We start from the raw sequence: 20,382 nt of genomic DNA, 5'->3' as shown, positions 1-20,382 counted from the left end.
CAACCCCCTCTCCAGTAGCGGAGCCCAGCACGCTCCCCAAAGCCCCAAGGGGCGCGCCCGGAAAGGGCAGATTCTCAGATAGGAGGGGAGGTGGTGCCTTTGCCTTTGGCTCCGCCCCACCCGCACGCCGCAGCTTGCTGTGATTGGCTATGTCAGTCCAAGCCTCTCCAATCAGGAGGCTACCCCGGAGCCAGAGGTGGGGCTTCGGTTCTCACGCAGGGCGGCTCCTAGTCTCTCTTCTCTTGGGGCGTCCACCCCGCCCTGCCCCTCCGCCATGACTCAGCAGGAAGGCGCGACCCGACTGGGCCGGAAGGGCCGAGCCAAGTCACCCCCTCCAGGTCCACGCCACTGAGCGTGTGGGACTGGGAGGAGGATTTGGGGGCAGAGGTGAGAATCCCTAGACCTGATCCCTGATCTTTGTGACCCAGAAAAACTGATCCTTCTCTGACCCTGCGTTTTTCTTTTGTACAGCAGCGATAAACACGTCCAGGAGAAGTCAGGAGACACGGTTGTACTAGTTAGTAGGAAAAGCATGGGGCTTCTCTGGAGTTTGACAGTTCAGGGAGCGAATCTCACCCTCTTAATTATGTAGCTGTGTGATCCTAGCCAGTCCCTAAATCCTCCTGTGTAAAATCCTAGAAAGATTTTTATCTCCATCTCTTAGGTTGAGACAGTGAGACAATGAATACAATGTATATGAAACCACTTAGTTTCATAGGTGGCTGCAGAATTAAATTGGGAGAACCAGCTTTGATTAGCAAAACAAAAGGGACAGTTTTGGAAAGCTAGTCCTGGAGGCTAGGCAGTAGACAAAATAAACAGTTCTGCCTAAGAAATGGGAAAGAACCCAATCGAAAAATGGGCAAAGGACTTGATAGACATTTCTCCAAAGAAGATACACAAATTGTCAATAACAACAACAACAAAAGACACTTGACATAATTAGTCTTTAGGGAAATACAAACCCAAACCAGGAGATAACACTTCACAGTCACTAGGATGGCTAGAATTTTTTTAAGGGGATGGGGATGACAAGAATTAACAAAAATGTGGAGAATTGGAACCCCTGTGCAGTGCACGTGGGAATGTAAGATGGCCCATCCACAGTGCAGAACAATTTGGTAATCCCTCCAAATGTTAAGCATGTTATTATCATTTGCGCTATTGTTGTTTAGTTGCTAAGTCATGTCTGGCTGTGCAATCCTATGGATTGTAGCCCACCAGGCTCCTCTGTCCATTGGATTTCCCAGGCAAGAATACTGGAGTGGGTTGCCATTTCCTTCTGCAGGGATCTTCCCGACCCAGGGATCAAACCTGGGTCTCCCATATTGCTTGATTGTATGTCTACAAAATGTCTAGAAGCCATCTGGACAGAAAGTGAATTAGCGGCTGCCAGATGCCCCAGGGGTGGGGAGATGGCGAGTGACTGCTAATGGATATGAGGTTTTTTTGGTGGGGTGATGAAATGTACTGGAATTAGATAGTGGTGATGGTTGCACAACCTTGCAAATAGCTAACGGACCACTGAATTGTACACTTTAAAAGGGTGAATGTTATGATACGTGAATTATATCTCAGTAATGCTGTTGTTTAAGAAAAGGCAAAAATGTAGGAGTCAGAGGGCTTGCAAACGTTGGGGTAGGAGACAGGGAGGGTCTCATTTGGGGTAGGCTGTTAGGGCTAGAGTAAAGAAAATCAAAATAAAAATGATGTGGGAATGTGCCTGTGTGTGCAGTGGTGGTGATGGTGGCCCTGTGTGAATATACAAAAGAGCTCTTTAAAAACAGGATATGTAGGGACTTCTTGGTGGTCCAGTGGTTAGGACTCTGAGCTTCCACAGCAGAGAACCTAGGTTCCATCCCTGGTTAGAGAATTTGTATCCCACAGGCTGTGTGGCATGGCCAAAATAATAATAATGGACTTGAGTTTAAAAAAAAAACAGGGTATCTAATTTTTAATTTTCAGTTGTTTGGTTCTTTAATGTTGTTCTTTATATTTATTTTTTTGGCTGTGCTGGGTCTTAGTTTTGGCACACGGGGATCTTCGATCTTCGTTGTGGCGTGCTGCATCTTTATTTTTTAACATTTATTTATCTATTTATGGCTGTGTCAGGTCTTAGCTGTGGCACGTGGGATCTTTCGTTGCTGTACGCGGGCTTCTCTCGAGTTGTGGCACTGCATGGGTTCCAGAGCCCACGGGCATGAGGGCTTAGTTCCCCCAAGGTGTGTGGGATCTTAGTTCCCAACTTCGGATCAAATCCGAGTCCCTTGCATTGGAAGGTGGAGTCTTAAGCACTGGACCACCAGAGCAGTCCCTCAGCTGCTTGTTGAATGCTTGCCCCCAATCAGTGGCCAAGCGTGCACTGTGCACAGCCTGGAACAGGTGGAACTTTAGGGGTGAAGGGCTTAGTCAGTGAACAGGTAAAGGGGGAGTCACAAAGGAGGTAAAAGCAGATGCTGCTGCTGCTGCTAAGTCGCTTCAGTCGTTTCCGACTGTGCGACCCCATAGATGGCAGCCCACCAGGCTCCCCCGTCCCTGGGATTCTCCAGGCAAGAACACTGGAGTGGATTGCCATTTCCTTCTCCAATGCATGAAAGGGAAAAGGGAAAGTGAAGTTGCTCAGTCGTTTTCGACGCTTAGCGATCCCATGAACTGCAGCCTACCAGGCTCTTCCGTCCGTGAGATTTTCCAGGCAAGAGTACTGGAGTGGGGTGCCATTGCCTTCTCCAAAAGCAGATGGGAGATTCAGAAATCAGCAAAAGTCAGGGGGACTTAGCAGGACCTAACCTCCATAAGGGGCTTCCCTCATAGCTCAGTTGGTACGATGCAGGAGACTCCAGTTTGATTCCTGGGTTGGGAAGATCTGCTGGAGAAGGAATAGGCTACCCACTCCAGTATTCTTAGGCTTCCCTTGTGGCTCAGCTGGTGAAACAATCTGCCTGCAATGCAAAAGACGTGGGTTCGATCCCCGTGTTGGGAAGATCCCTGGAGAAGGGAAAGGCTATCCACTCCAGTATTCTGGCCTGGGGAATTCCATGGGCTGTGTAATCCACGGGGTCGCAAAAAGTTGGACCCAACTGACTTTCACTCACTTCACTAACCTCCATAAGAATTCCTGAGATTTTTGGTAGGGATCCTTGGTATCCTATTTTAATGGGCCCTTTTAATTAATCTCAAGAGGCAAGGTGCAGTCAGGAAGTTGAAAGATGCGGAAGATGGCCAAGAGGCTCATTGCCCTTAGAATAGAACTCTTCTCTGTGGCCCAGAAAGCCCTGAGCGGTCTGACCCTTACCAGCTTTCCTGACTTGTCTCTTGGCACTTTGCTCCAGTCACAATGCCCTGTTTTCTGGTCCTTCTGCAGGCCAGGCTAAATCCCTAGTGACAGACCTGGAATGGTCTACCCTAAACCTTTTCATGGTCCACAGAAGGCTCATGGCTGGTTCCCACCCAGGCCCAGCTCAAGTCTCACCTCCTCAGAGGCTTTCCCTCACCATCCATTCCCTCCCATAACACCCTGCTTCATGTTCTTCCTAGCACGAATCACTGCTCCAAATCTCTTGGCTGTTGATTTGTTCAGTGGCTTATCACGGGACTTGCCTTGAAGGTAACCTCTGGGCCCTGCAAACAGAAACGGGTCTAGATCTTTCTGGGGCTCTGCAGCCCCAGAGTCCAGCCCAGTGCGCAGACTAGCACACGGGCGCTCCAGAAATATTTGCTCAGGTCCTCTGTTCACTGGCCAACTATTATTTGAGCACCTGCCGTGTATGAGGTCTCGCACACAAAGTTGAACACAACAGCCCCAGCCCCAGGAGGACACAGCCGAGTCAGAGCAGTCCGCTGAGATGCGTGGGTCGGTGCTGTCCCTGGGCAAGTGCATGGTGTGATGGGGGCTCCTAGTCCTGACCGTGGGTGCGGGAGCGGGTACCCGTGAAGGCCTTCTGGAGAAAGGAAAGCTGAGCCATGAGGCTAAATAAGAGTTGACTAAGGGGGAAGGAGGGGAGAGGGTGACGTGTATTCCAGGCAGAGAGAACAGCATGTGCAGAGGCCCGGTGGGAAGAAAGCCCAGACATTAGAGGAACTGAAAGTAGTTCAGCCTGGCGAGATCCTGGCACCAAGTGGTGATGGATGATGTCAAAAACACAAGCAGGGCCAGTCTGTGCAGGAGACTTTGTAGACTGAACTAAGGAGTTGAGCAAATGGCCTTCCCTGGAAGTCCAGTGCTAAGACTCCTTGCCCCCAATGCAGGGGGCACAGGTTCAATCCCTGGTCAGGGAATTAAGATCCTGCATGCCATGTGGTGCAGCTAAGAAATAAAAGAAGCTTAACTTCCAGTCCTGCATCTACTCTGCAAACCTGGATAAATCATTTCCGGTCTCTGAGCCTCAGTTTTCCCTGTCTGTAAAAAGGGATGCTAATACTTCCCTTGAGTTGAGCACCGATGAAAGCACTTTGTTAGATGGGGAAGGGGAGTCCAGGGGTGGGAAGCTGTGATACACCTCAAGACAATGAATGTGGGTGTACCTCAGTCAGTCAGTCAGTTCAGTTGCTCAGTCGTATCCGACTCTTTGCGACCTCATGGACTGCAACATGCCAGGCTTCCCTGTCCATCACCAACTCCCGGAGCTTGCTCAAACTCATGTCTTATCGAGTCAGTGATGTACCTGGAGAGGTAATAACCATGGGCTGTGCAAAATAATAGCGTGCTGCGCTCAGGTCTGAGGCTCTTGGTAGCTAGAACTTCCCTGTTTCTCTGCCTGACTCCCTCCATTCTTTGGTGCTCTCACAGGAGGAGATGAGCACACATCCTTCTACTTCACCATCCTGAACCAGAAGCCCCAACTCCCTGAATTCTTCAGCATTGTCATTCCTTTCCCTCCTCCAGCCCGCGTCCCTCCAATGACACAGTAGGTTGCAGGGTGCTCCCTGACAAATGGAGACAAAACCAATACTGCCAAGAGCTGATGGAGTTTGGAGCTTAAGTGTCTGCCTCGCTTTTTGGCTGGCAGCCAAGACTTGGGTTTGGAGCCTGTGGGAAGCAGAACAATGCCTTCCCCTCAAAGATGTCCATGTCCTAATCCCTGGAGCTGGTGAAAATGTGACTTTACATCGTTAAAAAGATTGTGCAGATGTGCTTAAATTAAGGACCTTGAGATGGGGAGATTATCTTGGATTATCCAGGTGGGCCTGATATAATCATAAAAGACCTTTAAGGATGGAAGAGGGAGGTGGGAGAGTCAGAAGAAGAGATGAGATGATGGAAGCTGGGGTCGGAGTGATGCGATTGCTGACCAGAAGGAGGTCTTGAGCAAGCATGGAATGCAGGCAGCCTCTAGAAGCTGCTAAAGGTGAGGAAATGGATTCACCTCTGGATCCTCTAGAAAGAATATCGCCCTGCCAACACTCTTGAATTTAGACCGGGGAAACCCATTTCCGACTCATGACCTCGGGAACTGTAAGATGATAAATTTATGTTGTTTAAAGTCACTAAATTTGTGATAATTTGCTACGCAATGAGAGAAAACTCATACAGAGCCTGCAGGCTAATGTGGAAGGCGGGGCTTTTTTGGTCAGACAGTTGCTATTGGCAAGTCATGCACCTTGGGGCTGAGAGAGGCTCTGGCAGGATCCCCTACTTCTCTGTGGCCCTAGGGCTCCAGGTGAGGTACCCCAAGAGCAGCCCTTGGGGAAGCCCCAGTGCTGCTTCCTTTTCCCCATCATTCTTTCTGCCTCCTGTCAATTTTTTTCTCTTCTAGTCATTCCGATGCCATGACCGCCATGTTTCGTGACCTTGAGTAGACCCTGTCGAAGACCCAGATTTCTGTGAACATAAAAGTGAGGATGGCCCAGGGGACCTTCTAGGGGCCTTCTTGGCGGCCTGACACTGTGAGTCAGCGTCTCCAGGATGCGAGGGGCCTGCGGAAAGCTCTCTGATGATGCTCTTGACCCGCCCTCCATCCCCCAGAGGGTTTCCTCCAGAGTCCTAACCAGAGTCTTTCCTGCTGCCACAAACAGTGCACTTACACACCAACATTGACCTTGGTTAAAAGAGGAAAAGGAGGGGAAACAATGCTTTATTGACTTGGCACCTATGAATGGGTGGCTACAGGCCCCCAGGGTTCTTTGCATCTGCAAAATGGAGGCTCTGTCGTGGGGGCAGCAGAAATCAGAGTTGCTGGTTCCAGCTGCAGGGAGGGACCACTGTCACTGCTTTGGCCCCTTCCAGTCCCCTTGTCCAGCCAAGCACCATCTGGCCCTCTTGGAGCAGGCCAGTGCAATGACCCCGGTTCTTCTGCAGCCCTTGGCAGTCTAAGGTCAGAACTGTAGGCCTCTCCTGCCTTCCCTCTTCTTGAGGATTCCAAGATGAGTAGAGGTGGGAAGGAAGGGATATACCCCATTCTGGACCTTCTGGAGGACAGACCAGGAAGGCTGGGTCAGGGTTCCTGTAATGGGACCCCTGCCAAAGAGGACAGTTAGGAGTTATTCACTCCCCACCACTTTCTGTTTGAGCTGAGCAGAAAGTGGGAGCTTTCATTGAACTGGGCCCAGCACAGGTGGTGACAGTGAGGTCAGACACTAAGTTGATGGGCTCTGCTTCCCTAGGCAGGACCACACCATTTAGGCAGGCTCTCTCCCAAGCAAGGGGAGGGCAGGCAGAGTGAACTGCTGCTGTCACAGGAGGAGGACTTCCTGGAGGAAGAGGGGCAGGCCACAGTAGGCTCCCAGAAGAGGTGGTCTGCAGAGCAAGCTGGGTCACTCCGGCTGGCACAGGACACTGGCATCCTCGCTGTGGTCACAGTTGTGGGCATCCCAGCGGATGTGAGAGCACAGCAGCAGGGCGCTCTCATCCCCACGGCACTTGACATTGTCCAGGAGAATAGGGCCTCGGCCTGGGCCAAAGTGGGCCTCACCAGGGGCTTCCAGGGCCTGGCCACAGCCCAGCTGGCGACACAAGACGCCAGCTGCCCGCAGGTCCCAAGCATCGTCACAGACAGTGCCCCACCGCTGCCCTAGGAAGAGCTCCACACGCCCCTCACATCGGTGGGCTCCGTTGGCCAGACGTAGGTGTCCTGTGGGGGGACAAGGCCTGGGGCTGGAAGGGGCCGGCCCAGGCCAGGCCACTCCCAAGCTAGGCCAGGGGAGGGGTAGTTAAGAGGAGACAAAGGGTGGTGGTTTGGGACACCTCACTGCCCTGGGAGCCACTGGACAAGGGCAGACAAATGAGATAAAATAAGATGGGCATCAGGAAAGTGTGTACAAGCCCTTGTGGGGTGTTCTGTGCATGCTGCGAGCTCCATGCCTGCTCTCTCCTTAGTTGGCTGTTTACAATCCTAATACCTCAGCCCTACAGCTGTTGTCAAATGAGATTGTGTCCCCGAAGGTCATCACCATTTCCCCTCCCCTCTGGACTCCCCAAATTAAAGCCTGAATTCTTTCATTGATTTCCTCAGGACAGGAACCCCGTCCCTTTATTTTGGTCTCAAGTCTAGAAATCTCTCAATTGCTCTACCTTAAAACCCCCCTCCCTCCTTCCAGACATCATACCTCTATTGATGAGGCCTGAGACTAACAGGAAAGGACAAGAGTTCTAGGATCTGGTGCAAATCTGCTGTGTAACCTGGGGCTGTGACTTCCCTCCAGATCTGGTCCCTCCTACTCTGATGCCTCCACCTCACTCTTAGGGACTGTGAACACCTACCGTCCCTGGGCCGAGGAGTGGGTACCCGGGTGGTCTCAGCACCCTCCTGCTGGACTAGCTCATCTGGACCTGGTTCAGCAAGGACAGAGAAAGAGGTGGCTGTGATACTAGGGAACCAGTCCCTTGAGACCAGGTCACCTCTTACCCTCCAAGGGAAGCCTGATCTAGGATCAGAAAGGGCTTCATAGGCCCCCACTCCTTGGAACAGAAACGGGGTTTGTGTTTCTCTCACTCTGGGCCCAAAGCAGAGCCCTCTGTGGCCAAAGCTACCACCAGGGCACCAAACAAGGGCGAAAATATCAATTCCCACATCCGTCAATAAAGAGACGCATTTTTAAATGTGTCGGACTCTGCAACTATCCCTTTTCCAGTGACTTCCCAAGGGACAAACGTATGCTCCCCGAAAGCTGATCAACTTTCGTTGCTAACTAGAGCTTTTCGGATCCTTGACGCAGCACAGCAAAAGCTCCCGGACCACGCCCTTGACTGACTCTCCCACTCTGAGCTCCGGCACTTCGGACTCTGCTCGGGCCCCGCCCCGCACTGCCGCAGAGGGCGCTCCCTTCCCGGCCCCGCCCATGCCGCGCAGCCGCAGAGCGAGTGGGCTCCACCCGATGGTGGGCTCCACCTCTTACTGCGGAGCGTGAGCACTCTCCCGCCGCGCTCACGCTGCAGTGCCGCGGTGAGCGCTCACGCGCGACCCCGCCCATTTCCCAACGAACCCCGCCCTGCCCGCGCCGCAGAGCGTGCCTCCGCGAGGCTCCGCCGATCCCCAGAGCCTGCCTCCGTGAGGCCCCGCCCATTCCTCAGAGCCTGTTCTTCCCGCCGGCACCACGGCCTACTTCACAGCAGACCCCGCCAATGCCTAAGTAAGCGCCTGCGCGGGGCCCCGCCCACTTCCCAGAAGGCGTTCAGCCTCGCCTGAGCCGCAGTGCACCTGTGGTCCTGCTGCGGCCTCACCTGAGCAGATCGCGCCCGCATCCTCGTGGTGCCCGCAGTTGTGCTGGCCCCAGCCCAGATGGAAGCAGTCGCTGAGGCGGGCCTCCGTGCCGGCGCAACCCACGTTGTCCAGCAGCACGGGGCCGCGGCCGTAGCCGAAGTGGCCAAGGCCCGTGGCGCCCAGCGCCGGCCCGCAGCCCGCCTCGCGGCAGGCCACGCGCGCGTCCGCGAAGTCCCAGTCGTCATCGCACACGGTGCCCCAGCCCCCGGCGTACAGCACCTCTACGCGACCGCGGCACGGGCCTGGGCCACCTACCAGCCGCAGCCGCCCGCCTGCAGGGTGCACAGGCCCGCGGCCAGAGGGGCTGGGCTGGGGCCGCCCGCTCCCTGGCAGAGCCCTGGCCCCACCCTCTCCCACCCGCAACGGAACCCCTGCCCTGCCACTTACTTTTCTTCCCTGCCGCCCAGGCGGCAGTGGTGAGCCGTGCGGGCTCCCTGGAAGGCAGGGCACCAACTCCTGTAGCTGCAGAGACAAGGCATCTAGAGCGTTTGAATGGGACAAAGGGGACTTCTGGCCTGCAGCATGGCACACGGCTCACCTACGGAGATGTCCGACCTCTACCACGCCTTCACCCTACTCAGCCTCAATTCTAGAGTTACCATGTTGTCTGCTGTGGTGGGGTCCTCAGGAAGCTTGAAGGAAATGAATCAAATCCTACTTCCAGACTTCAGTGCCAACGATAGTTCCAGCCCTCATTCCAAAAGTACTTCTATCCTTCATTCAACGTGTATCTCAATTTTCACAAGTCTCCTCGATTTCCAATCTCAGCACCCCATTCCACCCGGCCCCTGCCAAATTTTATTTCAGAGCTTCGAAGAAGTGCCTCCTCCCACCCTGCTGAACTTTTCAGAGCTCCGGATTTCATTCTTGCTCCATCTGCTCATCCGTTCTCTCACTCACGTCTTTACCATCTGGTTCAAAAGCCCTGGCCTGCTAGCCCAGGCCCCCTCCCCATGGATCCAGACAGTCTTCCCAATTTCCAGTCCTACCCACCTCATCTCTACCATTCCAGCCTGGAGGGCAGGGCTCCTTACCCTCTGGCTCTGTGTGCCAGGCCCAGTCCACTCTTGTGGCTGACGGTGGCAGTGCTGTGAGAGTCGAGTGGCCCAGGACTAGAGTAGGAGAGAAGGGAGTGGGGTCAGAGGCCAAGGTTCTGGTTCCTGGAGAGAATGAGAGGGTTTCCCTGGAGAAGACAAACAGATTTTACTTCCAGAGCTGGAGACTCAGCCTCAGCTGGGGTCCAAGGAAGTCTGCCCCGCTTTGCCAATTCTGGTCATTTATTTGTGCTGCCTAGGCGTACACTATAGTTTATACAACACTTTCACAAGCATGTTTTCATTTCTTTCCAGGGTTCTCAGAAGCCCAACGTATGTTCAAGTTGGGGAGATAAAGAAGGTCTTGCCCACCAGGGAGGGCCATGCACAGTCCTGAGGGGCTTGCAGAACAAAACTCACTATCCCCGTCTTACAGATAAATAAGATTAGAAGGGGCAAGGGGCATGCTCAAGATTATGCAGAAAGGTTAGCTGAGGCTTTGCCAGGGCTCACTGTGCCTCATTGGGCCTCAGCTTTCCCATCTGTAAATCGGGATTGATGGCTCCTGGTTTGCCGTGAGGCATGGGCAAGCACTTAATATCTGGCAGAGTGGAGTCCATCTGTAAAGTGCCATTAACAGCCCTATTATTTCTATTTGTTCAGAAAACCTTTCACTGCGGAAGAAGGACCAGGTGAGGGGAAATACTATCATAAGAGAATCAGGATTGAAGAGAGAGGGAATTCAGGGGACATACCTGAGTTTCAGTGAAAGAATTCTGGAGTATCTCTGGAGCTATCTTAAAGTACTATTACTTTACTCCGAAGTATTTCACAAAGAGTGCTTAGTAATCAACAAGTGTAATCAACAAGAACCTACCGTATAGCACTCAACATACTGTAATAATAACATATATGGGAAAAGAATCAAGAAAAATCCATGTATATACATGTATATATGTATAAGTATAGTTTAAGGGTTCAAAGAGTCAGACATGACTGAGCATGCACACACATATGTATAACTAAATCAGCGTGCTGTACACTGAAAAGAATTACAACATTGTAAATAGACTACATTCCAATATAAAATAAAAATTAAAAAGAAAATACCAACAATTAAAAAAAAAAAAAAAAAGAGTACTTAGTGCCAGAAACTCAGCAGTGGCCACAGGACTGGAAAAGGTCAGTTTTCATTCCAATCCCAAAGAAAGGCAATGCCAAAGAATGCTCAAACTACCGCACAATTGTACTCATCTCACACACTAGTAAAGTAATGCTCAAAATTCTCCAAGTCAGGCTTTAACAGTCTGTGAACCGTGAACTTCCAGATGTTCAAGCTAGTTTTAGAAAAGGCAGAGGAACCAGAGATCAAATTGCCAACATCCGCTGGATTATTGAAAAAGCAAGAGAGTTCCAGAAAAACATCTATTTCTGCTTTATTGACTATGCCAAAGCCTTTGACTGTGTGGATCACAATAAACTGGAAAATTCTGAAAATTCTTAAAGAGATGGGAATAGCAGACCACCTGACCTGCCTCTTGAGAAATCTGTATGCATGTCAGGAAGCAACAGTTAGAAATGGACGTGGAACAACAGACTGGTTCCAAATAGGAAAATAGGAAGGCTGTATATTGTCACTGTGCTTACTTAACTGATGCAAAGAGCCGACTCATTTGAAAAGGCCCTGATGCTAGGAAAACTTGAAGGCGGGAGAAGGGGATGACAGGATGAGATGGCTGGATGGCATCACTGACTCGATGGACATGAGTTTGAGTAAACTCCGGGAGTTGGTGAAGGACAGGGAAGCCTGGCGTGCTGCAGTCCACGGGGTCGCAAAGAGTCGGACACGACTGAGTGACTGAACTGAACTGAGTGCTAGAAAATTCTGGAGACATGTTTGGAGTACTGTTAGACAACTCTGGAGTATTGGTGGGGTGAAGTCACTCAATCGTGTTCGACTCTCTGCGACCCCATGGACTGCAGCCCACCAGGCTCCTCCATCCATGGAATTTTCTAGGCAACTGGAGTGGGTTTCCATTTCCTTCTCCAGTGGATCTTCCCAACCCAGGGATCAAGCCCGGGTCTCGCGCATGGCGGGAAGACGCTTTACCGTCTGAGCCACCAGGGAATCTCAATTGGTGGGGTAATACTGCAGTATTACATAGTCGTGGAGTCTACTAGAATTTTATGAGGCACTTCTAGAGTCGTACTGAGAAACAAAAACTAATTTGGGGGCCTTTTCGAAAGAGCTCAGGGAAACATCAAGCCACTCAACATCCCGATCCCCTCCGAGGTCCCTCTTCCGGTCTCCTGCTTCAGAATACGGCCCCGCCCCGCGCACCGCCCCGCGCCGCCCCGCCGGCCCCGCCTCCAACCCCGCACCTGCGCAGAGCGCGCCGGCGTCCTCGTGGTGCCCGCAGTTGTGCACGCCCCAGCCCAGACTCAGGCAGGCTGCTAGACGGGGCTCGCCGCCTTCACAGTGCACGTTGTCCAGCAAGATGTGCCCCGTGCCGTAGCCGAAGAAGGCGTTGGTAGTGGCTGCCAGGGCCGCCCCGCAGCCCAGCTGGCGGCACACCACGGCTGCGTCCGGCAGCCCCCAGTCGTCGTCACACACGGTGCCCCACAGGCCACCGTGCAGGATCTCCACTCGGCCCTGGCACGGGCCTGCGCCCCCCACCAGGCGCACGCTGCCCTCACCTGGTGATGGGGGCGGGAACCAGGAGCATCTCCCCCAGGGCTTTGCTGCCCATCCCAATCCAGTGGTCTTCCTATTGCCCCAGGCCCTCTGCATACCCACAATACATGGTGTCCCAGGACCTAACACCCAGGAAGACCTGCTCACCTACTTACCCCCAAAGCACTGCCTCCTCACAGTCTAGATTAGGGGCGCTTTTGGGGATCTGAGGATAGAATCCTATAACTCTGTCACTTTCAGCCTGCCCTTGTCCACGCTCTCCTAAACCGTATAGAATGTGCTGATTCCTTACTTCACAAACAACTCTGCCTCCAGGAAGCCCTCTCTAATCTCTGATGAGTGGGATCCTCTTCCTCCTCTGGACTCCCTTGCCTTTTTATCTGTCCTTTAAGAGAATTTTTCGTTTTTCATTTTCTTGCTCTAAGATGATTATCAGCATTTCTATATATAGTATATCTCACTCTCCCATTGGATTAGGTTTCAGCCCCCACCTCTTTTGGAGAAGGAAATGAGAATCCACTCCAGTATTCTTGCCTAGAGAATGAACAGAGAAGCCTGGAAGGCTACAGTCCATGGGGCCACAAAGAGTTGGACACGACTGAATGACTAACACTAGCCCACCTCTTTTATTTTCTCCAACCTTATGCTACTATTTCTATCATCTCACTAGAATGAATCCTCTTTCCTTATCCAGATAGTGAGCAGCCTGCGGGGTGGGGGTGCAGGGGGCAGAGCAGGGGTGAGGGAATGACCAAACTCACCCATCAGTAATCCCTCTCTTCCCACTGCCTAGGGTAGGATTTGGGAGATTCCTCTTGGATCCCTCTCCTAAGACCCAGGTGGTCCCCCACATTGCCTTTGCTTACCTTTTCCATTCTGGGGCGTTGTAGGGGGTTCCCTGCTGGTTAACACTCTCCTTGTTGGGGGCTGCGTGGGCAAGAATTCTGGGAAAGAAGCAGGGTGGAAGAGAGGAAGATGTGGATATTTCTGTTCTCCATCCTCACACACACAGATATGTGAGGGGCAGTGTATGGACCCCTAAGTTTCCTGATCTCGGTTTCTGGCCACACAAAGGGTCAAAGCTGGGGACTCTGGGTAAGAGAGGAGAAAGGGCCGCCTGAGTCCTGAAAGCAGTAGCTTTAGAGGAGTTTGCTTTAGAGAATTTCTTCCAGTTCTTGGTTTCCTTAGTTTTTAAAGCAGCATCACATCACCTGAGAATTTGTTGGAAATGCAACGTGCAAATTCTCAGGCTCCATCCCAGGTCTGCAGAATCAGAAATTCTGGGATGGGGCTACCATCAGTGTATGTGTGTGTTTTTCCTGTGCCATGCAGCATGTGGGGGTCTTAGTTCCCTGACCAGGGGTTGAGCCTGCGCCTCCTGCAATTGGAGTGCAGTCTTAACCACTGGACCTCCAGGGAAGTCCCACCATCTGGGTTTTATAATGAGCCCTCCAGCTGATTTTCTTAAAAAACAGAACTACTGCTTTCAAGGTCAAAGCCTCCCAGAGATTTGTTGCAGGTCTATGCCAAGGGGGCCTTAAACCACCAGACCCCAATGGTCTGGATATAAAACTGGGAAGGGAGCTCTCTGTTGGGATGATCGAAGCCCTCTGTGGAAGCAGTATTGCTGGTTTTCAGCAGAGGTCATACCATGAGCCGGAGCATGGCAGGGCCCAGGCTCCTGCCTGCCAGGCTGGGGGTCTTCCCAGGACTATGTACACACTGCAGCTGCTGGCTTGGTCTTCACTGGAACATTCTTACCTCTGGGAAGTCCCTTCACGTGTCTAGCCCACAGCCCTGCTGCCCGGCAGTCTGTCTGCGCTTCCGGGTCACAGGCTGTCCCACTCACCGTCACACAGGACCGCCACGTCCTCATAGTGGAAGCAGTTGTGCACGCCCCAGCCTCGGCTGCCGCACTCGCTCAGGGCGGCTTCCTGCCCGCGGCACTCCACGTTGTCCAGCAGGATGGGGCCTCGGCCCTGGCCGAAGGCGAGGGGCCGGGGCACGGGCAGCGCCAGGCCGCAGCCCAGCTGACGACACACCACATTGGCGTCCACCACGTCCCAGTCGTCGTCACAGACGCTGCCCCAGGAGCCCCCGTGTAGGACCTCCAGGCGGCCCCGGCAGCGGCTCGGGCCCCCCACCAGCCTGAGTTCTGTGGAGAGAAGTGACCTGGCACGGGGTGGTGGTGGGGGTCACTGGGCCCTACCTAGAGGATGCCCACCTTGCCACGAAGCTGTGGGGACCTTGGGATCAGTCCCTCCTGGGCCTTATTTTGCCCTTTCTGTAAAATGGGGACACTGGAGCTGTCCCTTTGCATCTTGAGTAACAGAGGTCTTCTGAGCACCTGAGTGCTTTGGGAGCGAGAGTTGGGGGAGTGTGGGGGAGAGGCAGGGGCACCTACCTGGAAAGGGCAGTGAGGTGGGCTGTAGGGCACCAGCTGGAACAGAGTGAGGAAGAGAATTGGCCCCTCAGCCCCCTCCCTTGGCCCCAGGAACACAGCCTCCCCTCCAACCCTCCCCTCAAGTCCTCACCATCACCCTCTTCCTCGTCACCACCCCTGCTTCCAAAGCCCCTGACTGCCCCAGTTGGCCTCTTGGCTTCATCCCTCGCCGGTTGGTCCATGGGCCGCCCCAGAGAGATCTGCCTGAGACCCAGACAGGCTGATCCCATTCCACTGCTGAATTCCTCTCCCCATTTCCTGCAGAAGTCCTGGACCCTGAACTTTCTCTGCAAAGCCTTCTAGGATCTTCTGAGTAGCCTCACCTTCCTTGTTAATCTTGCATCAGTCTGGTCACCAGGTCTGTAATCTTGCTGTCTCCTCTGCTCCCCCTGCTCATTACAGCCCTGCAGATGGAGCCCCCTCCTATGGGAAGCCTTCCTGGAGCTCTCAGCTAAAAGGGCTGTCTTTCTCCTCTGAATCTCTGGATGCCATATACATACCCCTTTCCAGGCCTTCTGCCCAGTGACGTGGCCAGGTCTGTGTCATCTTGGTTTTCCCCAGAGCTCCCTGCCCAGAGTCTGTTACTCCCCAGCTTTGCCTTAAGGGTGTAAATTAACTTTGGGTTTCATTCTGGTTTCCCACTAAAGAGTTTACCTATGTAAGTCTTTCTGTTTCCTTTGGGTTTCTTTTTTTTTTTTTTTGGTTCTGGTTTTTTGGTCATGCTTTGTGGCATGTGGGGTCTTAGTTCCCTGACCAGGGATAGAACCCACACCACTTGCATTGGAGGCACAGAGTCTTAACCACTGGGCAACCAGGGAAGTCCCTATCAGTCCTTCTGCTTCTGCATATGTCAGCACTGTGCTCATTGCTTTATGTGGCCTGGCTCACTTAATCATTAGGACAACTTATGAGGCAGCTTAGATTTTGCAGAAGGGAAAACTTCAGGTTTAGTGAGGTCAGGCCACTTGCTCAAGGCCACAAAGCAAATAAAGGGTGGAGCAGAAATTCTAACCCAGATAGCCACACTCCTCTTCACCAAACAATTCTGAGCACGTGGCCTAAGAAGGAAACTGGCCTGGCATGAGAAGTTAATACCCCATAGTACCCTTCATTTGTGCACAGGCTTGTCAGACACAGCCCCATACCTTACCTTACAACCTCTGAGGCATGTACTAGTGAACCCATTTTACAGATGAAGAAACTGAGAGTCAGTTTCTTTTTTCCTAAGTTAGGTTAGTTCCTAGGTTGTTTGATTCCATCTGTTCTACCAGCTGGTTTTCCAACAGCCGTTGGTGAGTCCATGCCCTTTCGCTCCTTCCCTATTTCCAGTATCCTCACTGCCTAGACTCTGTGTGCATCGAGCTCTAGCCTTTAACACTGAGCCTTCCACTCCCCCAACTCAGACCTTAGCTTTCATCAACCTGGGGCAAATGGCAGAGCTGGAAAGAATGTTGGAAAACACCTCGTTTACAGGCCATGTCCCACCATAATTTTACAACTGGGAAAGCTGAGAGTCAGAAAAGGGAAGGGGAAGGGTCAGGGGAGTTGGGAGGCACTCACCCAGTGGCAATAGGAGGAGGAAGGACAGGGCTGGGGGGAGAGGGGGAGGGGCAGTGCTCCTGTCTCCGGACCCCCGTCCTCTGCTCCTCTCATCAGGCTGGGGACCAGTGTGCATCTCTGCTTCCTTGTGTGTCCAGCCAATGGGTGGTCTTTCCAGTGGTCCCATCAAGGTGCAGTGAGAAGTCACAGCTGGGACATCTGGAATTAAATGTTCCAGGTCTCTTCTTCCAGCTGGAAGGGCCCAGGGAGAGCTTTGTGGTGGAGGGGGGCTGGGGGGATAGATGGACATTTACTGTTGCCTTAATTTTTTCCTGTTGCAGTGCATTCTGTTTATGACAAAGGATCCTGGCTTTCCATTGATCTGGAACAATATCAGGTTTCCCTTGAAAGTTAATTAAATTTTAAATTAATTATTTATTTATTTTTTGCTGCATCGTGGCTTGTGAGATCTTAGTTCCCCAACCAGGGATTGAACCTGGGTCCCAGCAGTGAAAGCGCCAAGTCCTAACTGCTGGACTGCCAGGGAATTCCCTACAGTTAATTTTAATTAGGAAAAAAAAAAAAAACAGTCAATGTAAAGAAAAAACATCAAGGAGACATGGTTCCCATGAGTCACAAATATGCAAAAATGGTGTAGGACTGGAAGTTTAAAAGCCATTTGGGATGCTGTGCCCTTTTGAAGTAGGAAGCCCAGGGAGATTAGTTTAATTTTGGATTGAAGTTTACAAACCAAGAAGAGCATAAATCCTAAGAGTAGAGCTCAGTGAACATTCACACCATGTCACCAGCATCCCAGTGAGTGGATAATGATTGGGTGGTTGTGGCGGGGGCGGTGAGGGGTGGCTGGTTTAGAAGATGGTTCTGTTTGAGGGACTTCCCTGGTGGTCCAGTGGCTAAGACTCCATTCTCCTGATGCTTGGGGCCCGGGTTCAATCCCCGGTCAAGGAACTAGTTAGATCCCACATGCTGCAACTAAGACCCAGTGCAAATACTTTTTTTTTTCTTAAAGAGAAGATGATTCTGTTTGGGATACACTGAGACTGAGGTGCCCAGGGATGTGGGTGCCCCTCTCATCAAGAACACCGCCCCCCGCCCCATCTTTCCTTGGCTCTGCCTCCATCCTGGCGGACAAACAGGCTGGTTGGGAAGAGGATGAAAATCTATCTGGATGTGGACACAGGGTTTTCAATACTCCATTCATGGGGCCCAGTACAGCCCCCAGTGGAATAATCAGCTTTTGTCCTTCTGGGGACAGATGGGAGATGGGAGTCGAGAACTGTGAGGAGGGGAAAACTGTGGTCCAGGCTTTGCTGAGGGGGATCCACAGTGACCTGGGCCTGCCCCTGCCTCCCAGGCCTGGGGGCCACCCACCTCTCAGGCTGCTGGGACACTAGCCCCCCAGGTCAGGGAAGCCGCTGCTCTTAAGTGTGGGGACAGACAGCTCCCAGGGAAGCTGGCGGGGAATCCTGAAGTCTTCCTGTTCTATCTCCCATCACCCTGGCCCCCAGAATGAGAGAGGGGGACCCTTGATCCGGACCATCACTGACCTCAAGTCCCAGATGACCAAAGAGCTCTCAGTGGGCCTCGTGGAGGCTGCCTCATCTCCAGCTCTGAGCTTGGTCCTGCCTTACACTCTGGAGACCTTGGTCAAAATGAGGCTTCACCATTGCCAGCCCCGCAGATCATGGCTCCCTCCCTCCGCTGTAGTGGTCCACCTGTTGCCCTGAACTGTCTCTACAGTGCAGGCAGGCTGCATCCACAGTGGTTCCAAGCATTGGTTCCACAATCTACTAGCTGTGTGACCTCATCTCACTGGGCCTCACTGTTCTCACCTGTAAAATGGGGCTAGGAATACACTTAACCTCTTCCAGTTTTTGCTAGGATACATGAGCTAAAGTTGATACAAAGCTTAGCCCAGTGCCTGACCCGCCGTAAATGTGGTCGCTGTTATTACGATTACTGTTTCCCCATCCAGACTGGGGACCGTTGAGGGCAGGGATCAGGGCTTATCTAGTGGCAGCACCTGGCATAGGATGGGTGCTAAGGAAACGTTGAACAACTGAATGAAAGTTAGGGCTGCAGAATCACAGCACCGAAGCGGTCAGAAAGGGCCTGGGCGATCATTACGGACAACTTCATCTCTGACCAATGGAAAACCTGTCATACACACTCATACTCACACATGCCAGCAAAAGTGAAGAAATTCATACCTGTGGGAAGGTTCTAGGTTCTCTCTGTTCCTTATTTTATAGTCAATCCAAGGTCAAATCCCTTTTTCCTGCCTCCAGAAGTTTAGGACGGGGAAGGATCTCCCAGATGCAAAGCAACACAGACCTTTCTTCTTTTCTTTCCAAAGCTGGGAGGTGAGCAGAGGCGAAGTCCCCCGTCCATGGAGCTGGCTGGTGGCCCCAGCCTGTCCCCACTCGACCTTAGGGGCAGAGGGAGGCAAAGAGAGAGCAGAGGTGGCCTGCAGCGTCTGGAGCAGCCCCCGGAAGGGGGACCGGGCTGAGGAGGAGCTCTGGGGTGGAGGGGGGCAGACAGACTCTCAGGGCCGGGCAGCCCCTCCCCCCCCTCCGCCACCCCAGGGTTCAGGTTTCTGAAAGGCCTGGCTAGGTCTCCACCCCTTTGTAGAGGTGCCAAAAGCATGCCTGTCTCCTGTTCTTGGGACTGCCCTTAACCACGTCCCACCAAGGGGGTTTGGAAAACATCGATCATAGGAGCCTGAGTGGGCTCCCACGCAGGCAGAACCTCTGGTTTTGCTGCCAGGCTTTTTGCCTTGTTATGGTTCTTTGGAGTCTGGTACCTTTGGGACTTTGTGTTAGTCACTCAGTTGTGTCCAGCTCTTTGCGACCCCATGGACTGTAGCCCACCAGGTCCCTCTGTCCATGGGATTCTCCAGTCCAGAGTACTGGAGTGGGTAGCCATTCATTTCTCCAGGGGATCTTCCCAGCCCAGGGATTGAACTTGTGTCTCCTGCACTGCAGGCAGATTCTTTACTGTCTGAACCACCAGAGAAGCCCTTTGGGGCTTTTTAAATTCCTGGTAACAGATAGTGGCATGTGGCTTACTCTGTAGCTTATAGCTTCAGTCAAATGCTGTGCCAGAATTCTGCACCATCCTGGGGGGGAGCTGGGACTACAAACTCTCAGAGCTGGAGGGGTCCTGAGAAGCCCGGCAGGGTGGTTCCCAAACCTGGATGTGCCTTCACGTCATCCCCGGCCATACTTTAAAAATATATACAGGGACTTCCCTGGTGGTCCAGTGGCTAAGACTCTCTGCTCCCAAGGCAGGGGGCTGGGTTGGATCCCTGGTCAGGGAACTAGATCACACGAGCCACGCCTGAGAGTTCACATAGCCACAACTAAAGATCTGTGTGTTGCAACAAAGACCCAGTGTAACTAAATAAATAGGTAATAAATATTTTTTAAAGTGCGTATATGTACATATATATATACATACACACATAGATTCTTGCCCTTACCACTTTTGCCCCAGAAATTCTGATCCAGCAGCTGAGGGGGGGGGTCCCCCAAAAGTGTATTTTTGAAAACCCATTGAGGCTTAAACAAGTTGGGGGAGCAGGGTTCTAACCCAAGCTGTTTATTGTGCAGGTGGTAAAACAGACATCAAGAAAAGAAAACAGACACACAGTTCTGTGCAGCCTCGAAGGATTTAGCTCCCTGACTCTGGAGCCTGGCCTTGCTTCCTACTTCTCAGGAGAAGAAACTTCTCTGGTGGGAGGTCTGCCACCACCTCGCTCCCAAACCTGCACCCCCTCGCATGTCCACTCTCGGTCCTCCCATCCTCCTGCCTCCTTCCTCCTCCCCGGGCCTGAGGATCTGTTCCCTCGCAGTCCAGACTCCATCTTCTGCTTTCCCAGGGACCTCCCTCTCTCCATCTGTGCGTCTTCTCTCGTCCATATTCGGCTGCTCTTTCCCAACTAGACTCTTCGCA

The 20,382-nt window shown here is 52.5% G+C and overlaps 1 protein-coding gene and 1 long non-coding RNA gene across 5 annotated transcripts; one reads left to right on the top strand and one right to left on the bottom strand.

Annotated features, from left to right (window-relative positions):
• Positions 1-209: 209 nt before the first annotated feature.
• On the top strand, positions 210-6,083 carry LOC113883938. The gene is made up of 3 exons (XR_003508773.1): positions 210-387; positions 4,787-4,904; positions 5,754-6,083. It is a non-coding gene; the product is annotated as an uncharacterized LOC113883938 (long non-coding RNA).
• On the bottom strand, positions 6,041-19,019 carry SSC4D (scavenger receptor cysteine rich family member with 4 domains). Of its 4 annotated transcripts, none has more exons than XM_027528133.1 (11): positions 18,763-19,019; positions 16,429-16,626; positions 14,830-14,865; positions 14,275-14,580; positions 13,292-13,369; positions 12,113-12,427; positions 9,731-9,808; positions 9,084-9,158; positions 8,657-8,968; positions 7,697-7,765; positions 6,041-7,067 (listed from the first exon to the last, which is right to left on the bottom strand). In XM_027528133.1, exons 2-11 carry the CDS (start codon positions 16,592-16,594, stop codon positions 6,751-6,753), a joined length of 1,752 nt encoding a protein of 583 aa, XP_027383934.1. In that variant the 5' UTR covers positions 16,595-16,626; positions 18,763-19,019; the 3' UTR covers positions 6,041-6,750. The 4 variants fall into 4 exon arrangements, with proteins under 4 accessions (XP_027383934.1, XP_027383933.1, XP_027383935.1 ...); XM_027528132.1 differs by having other exon boundaries at positions 18,639-19,018; XM_027528134.1 differs by having other exon boundaries at positions 6,041-6,405; positions 18,639-19,016.
• Positions 19,020-20,382: the final 1,363 nt, after the last annotated feature.

Source organism: Bos indicus x Bos taurus, chromosome 25 (assembly GCF_003369695.1).
Source record: "Bos indicus x Bos taurus breed Angus x Brahman F1 hybrid chromosome 25, Bos_hybrid_MaternalHap_v2.0, whole genome shotgun sequence".
NCBI lineage: Eukaryota > Metazoa > Chordata > Mammalia > Artiodactyla > Bovidae > Bos > Bos indicus x Bos taurus.
Note: the sequence above shows the minus strand (reverse complement) of the source record. Positions and strands in the feature narration are given on the sequence as shown.

Coding starts and splice junctions, on each gene's coding strand:
- SSC4D (XM_027528133.1), bottom strand. CDS start 16,594: ATGGGACCACTGGAAAGACCACCCATTGGCTGGACACACAAGGAAGCA. Junction 9,159..9,730: donor CTGGCACACAGAGCCAGAGG/GTAAGGAGCCCT, acceptor TTGTCTCTGCAG/CTACAGGAGTTGGTGCCCTG. Junction 8,969..9,083: donor CTGGGCGGCAGGGAAGAAAA/GTAAGTGGCAGG, acceptor TGCACCCTGCAG/GCGGGCGGCTGCGGCTGGTA.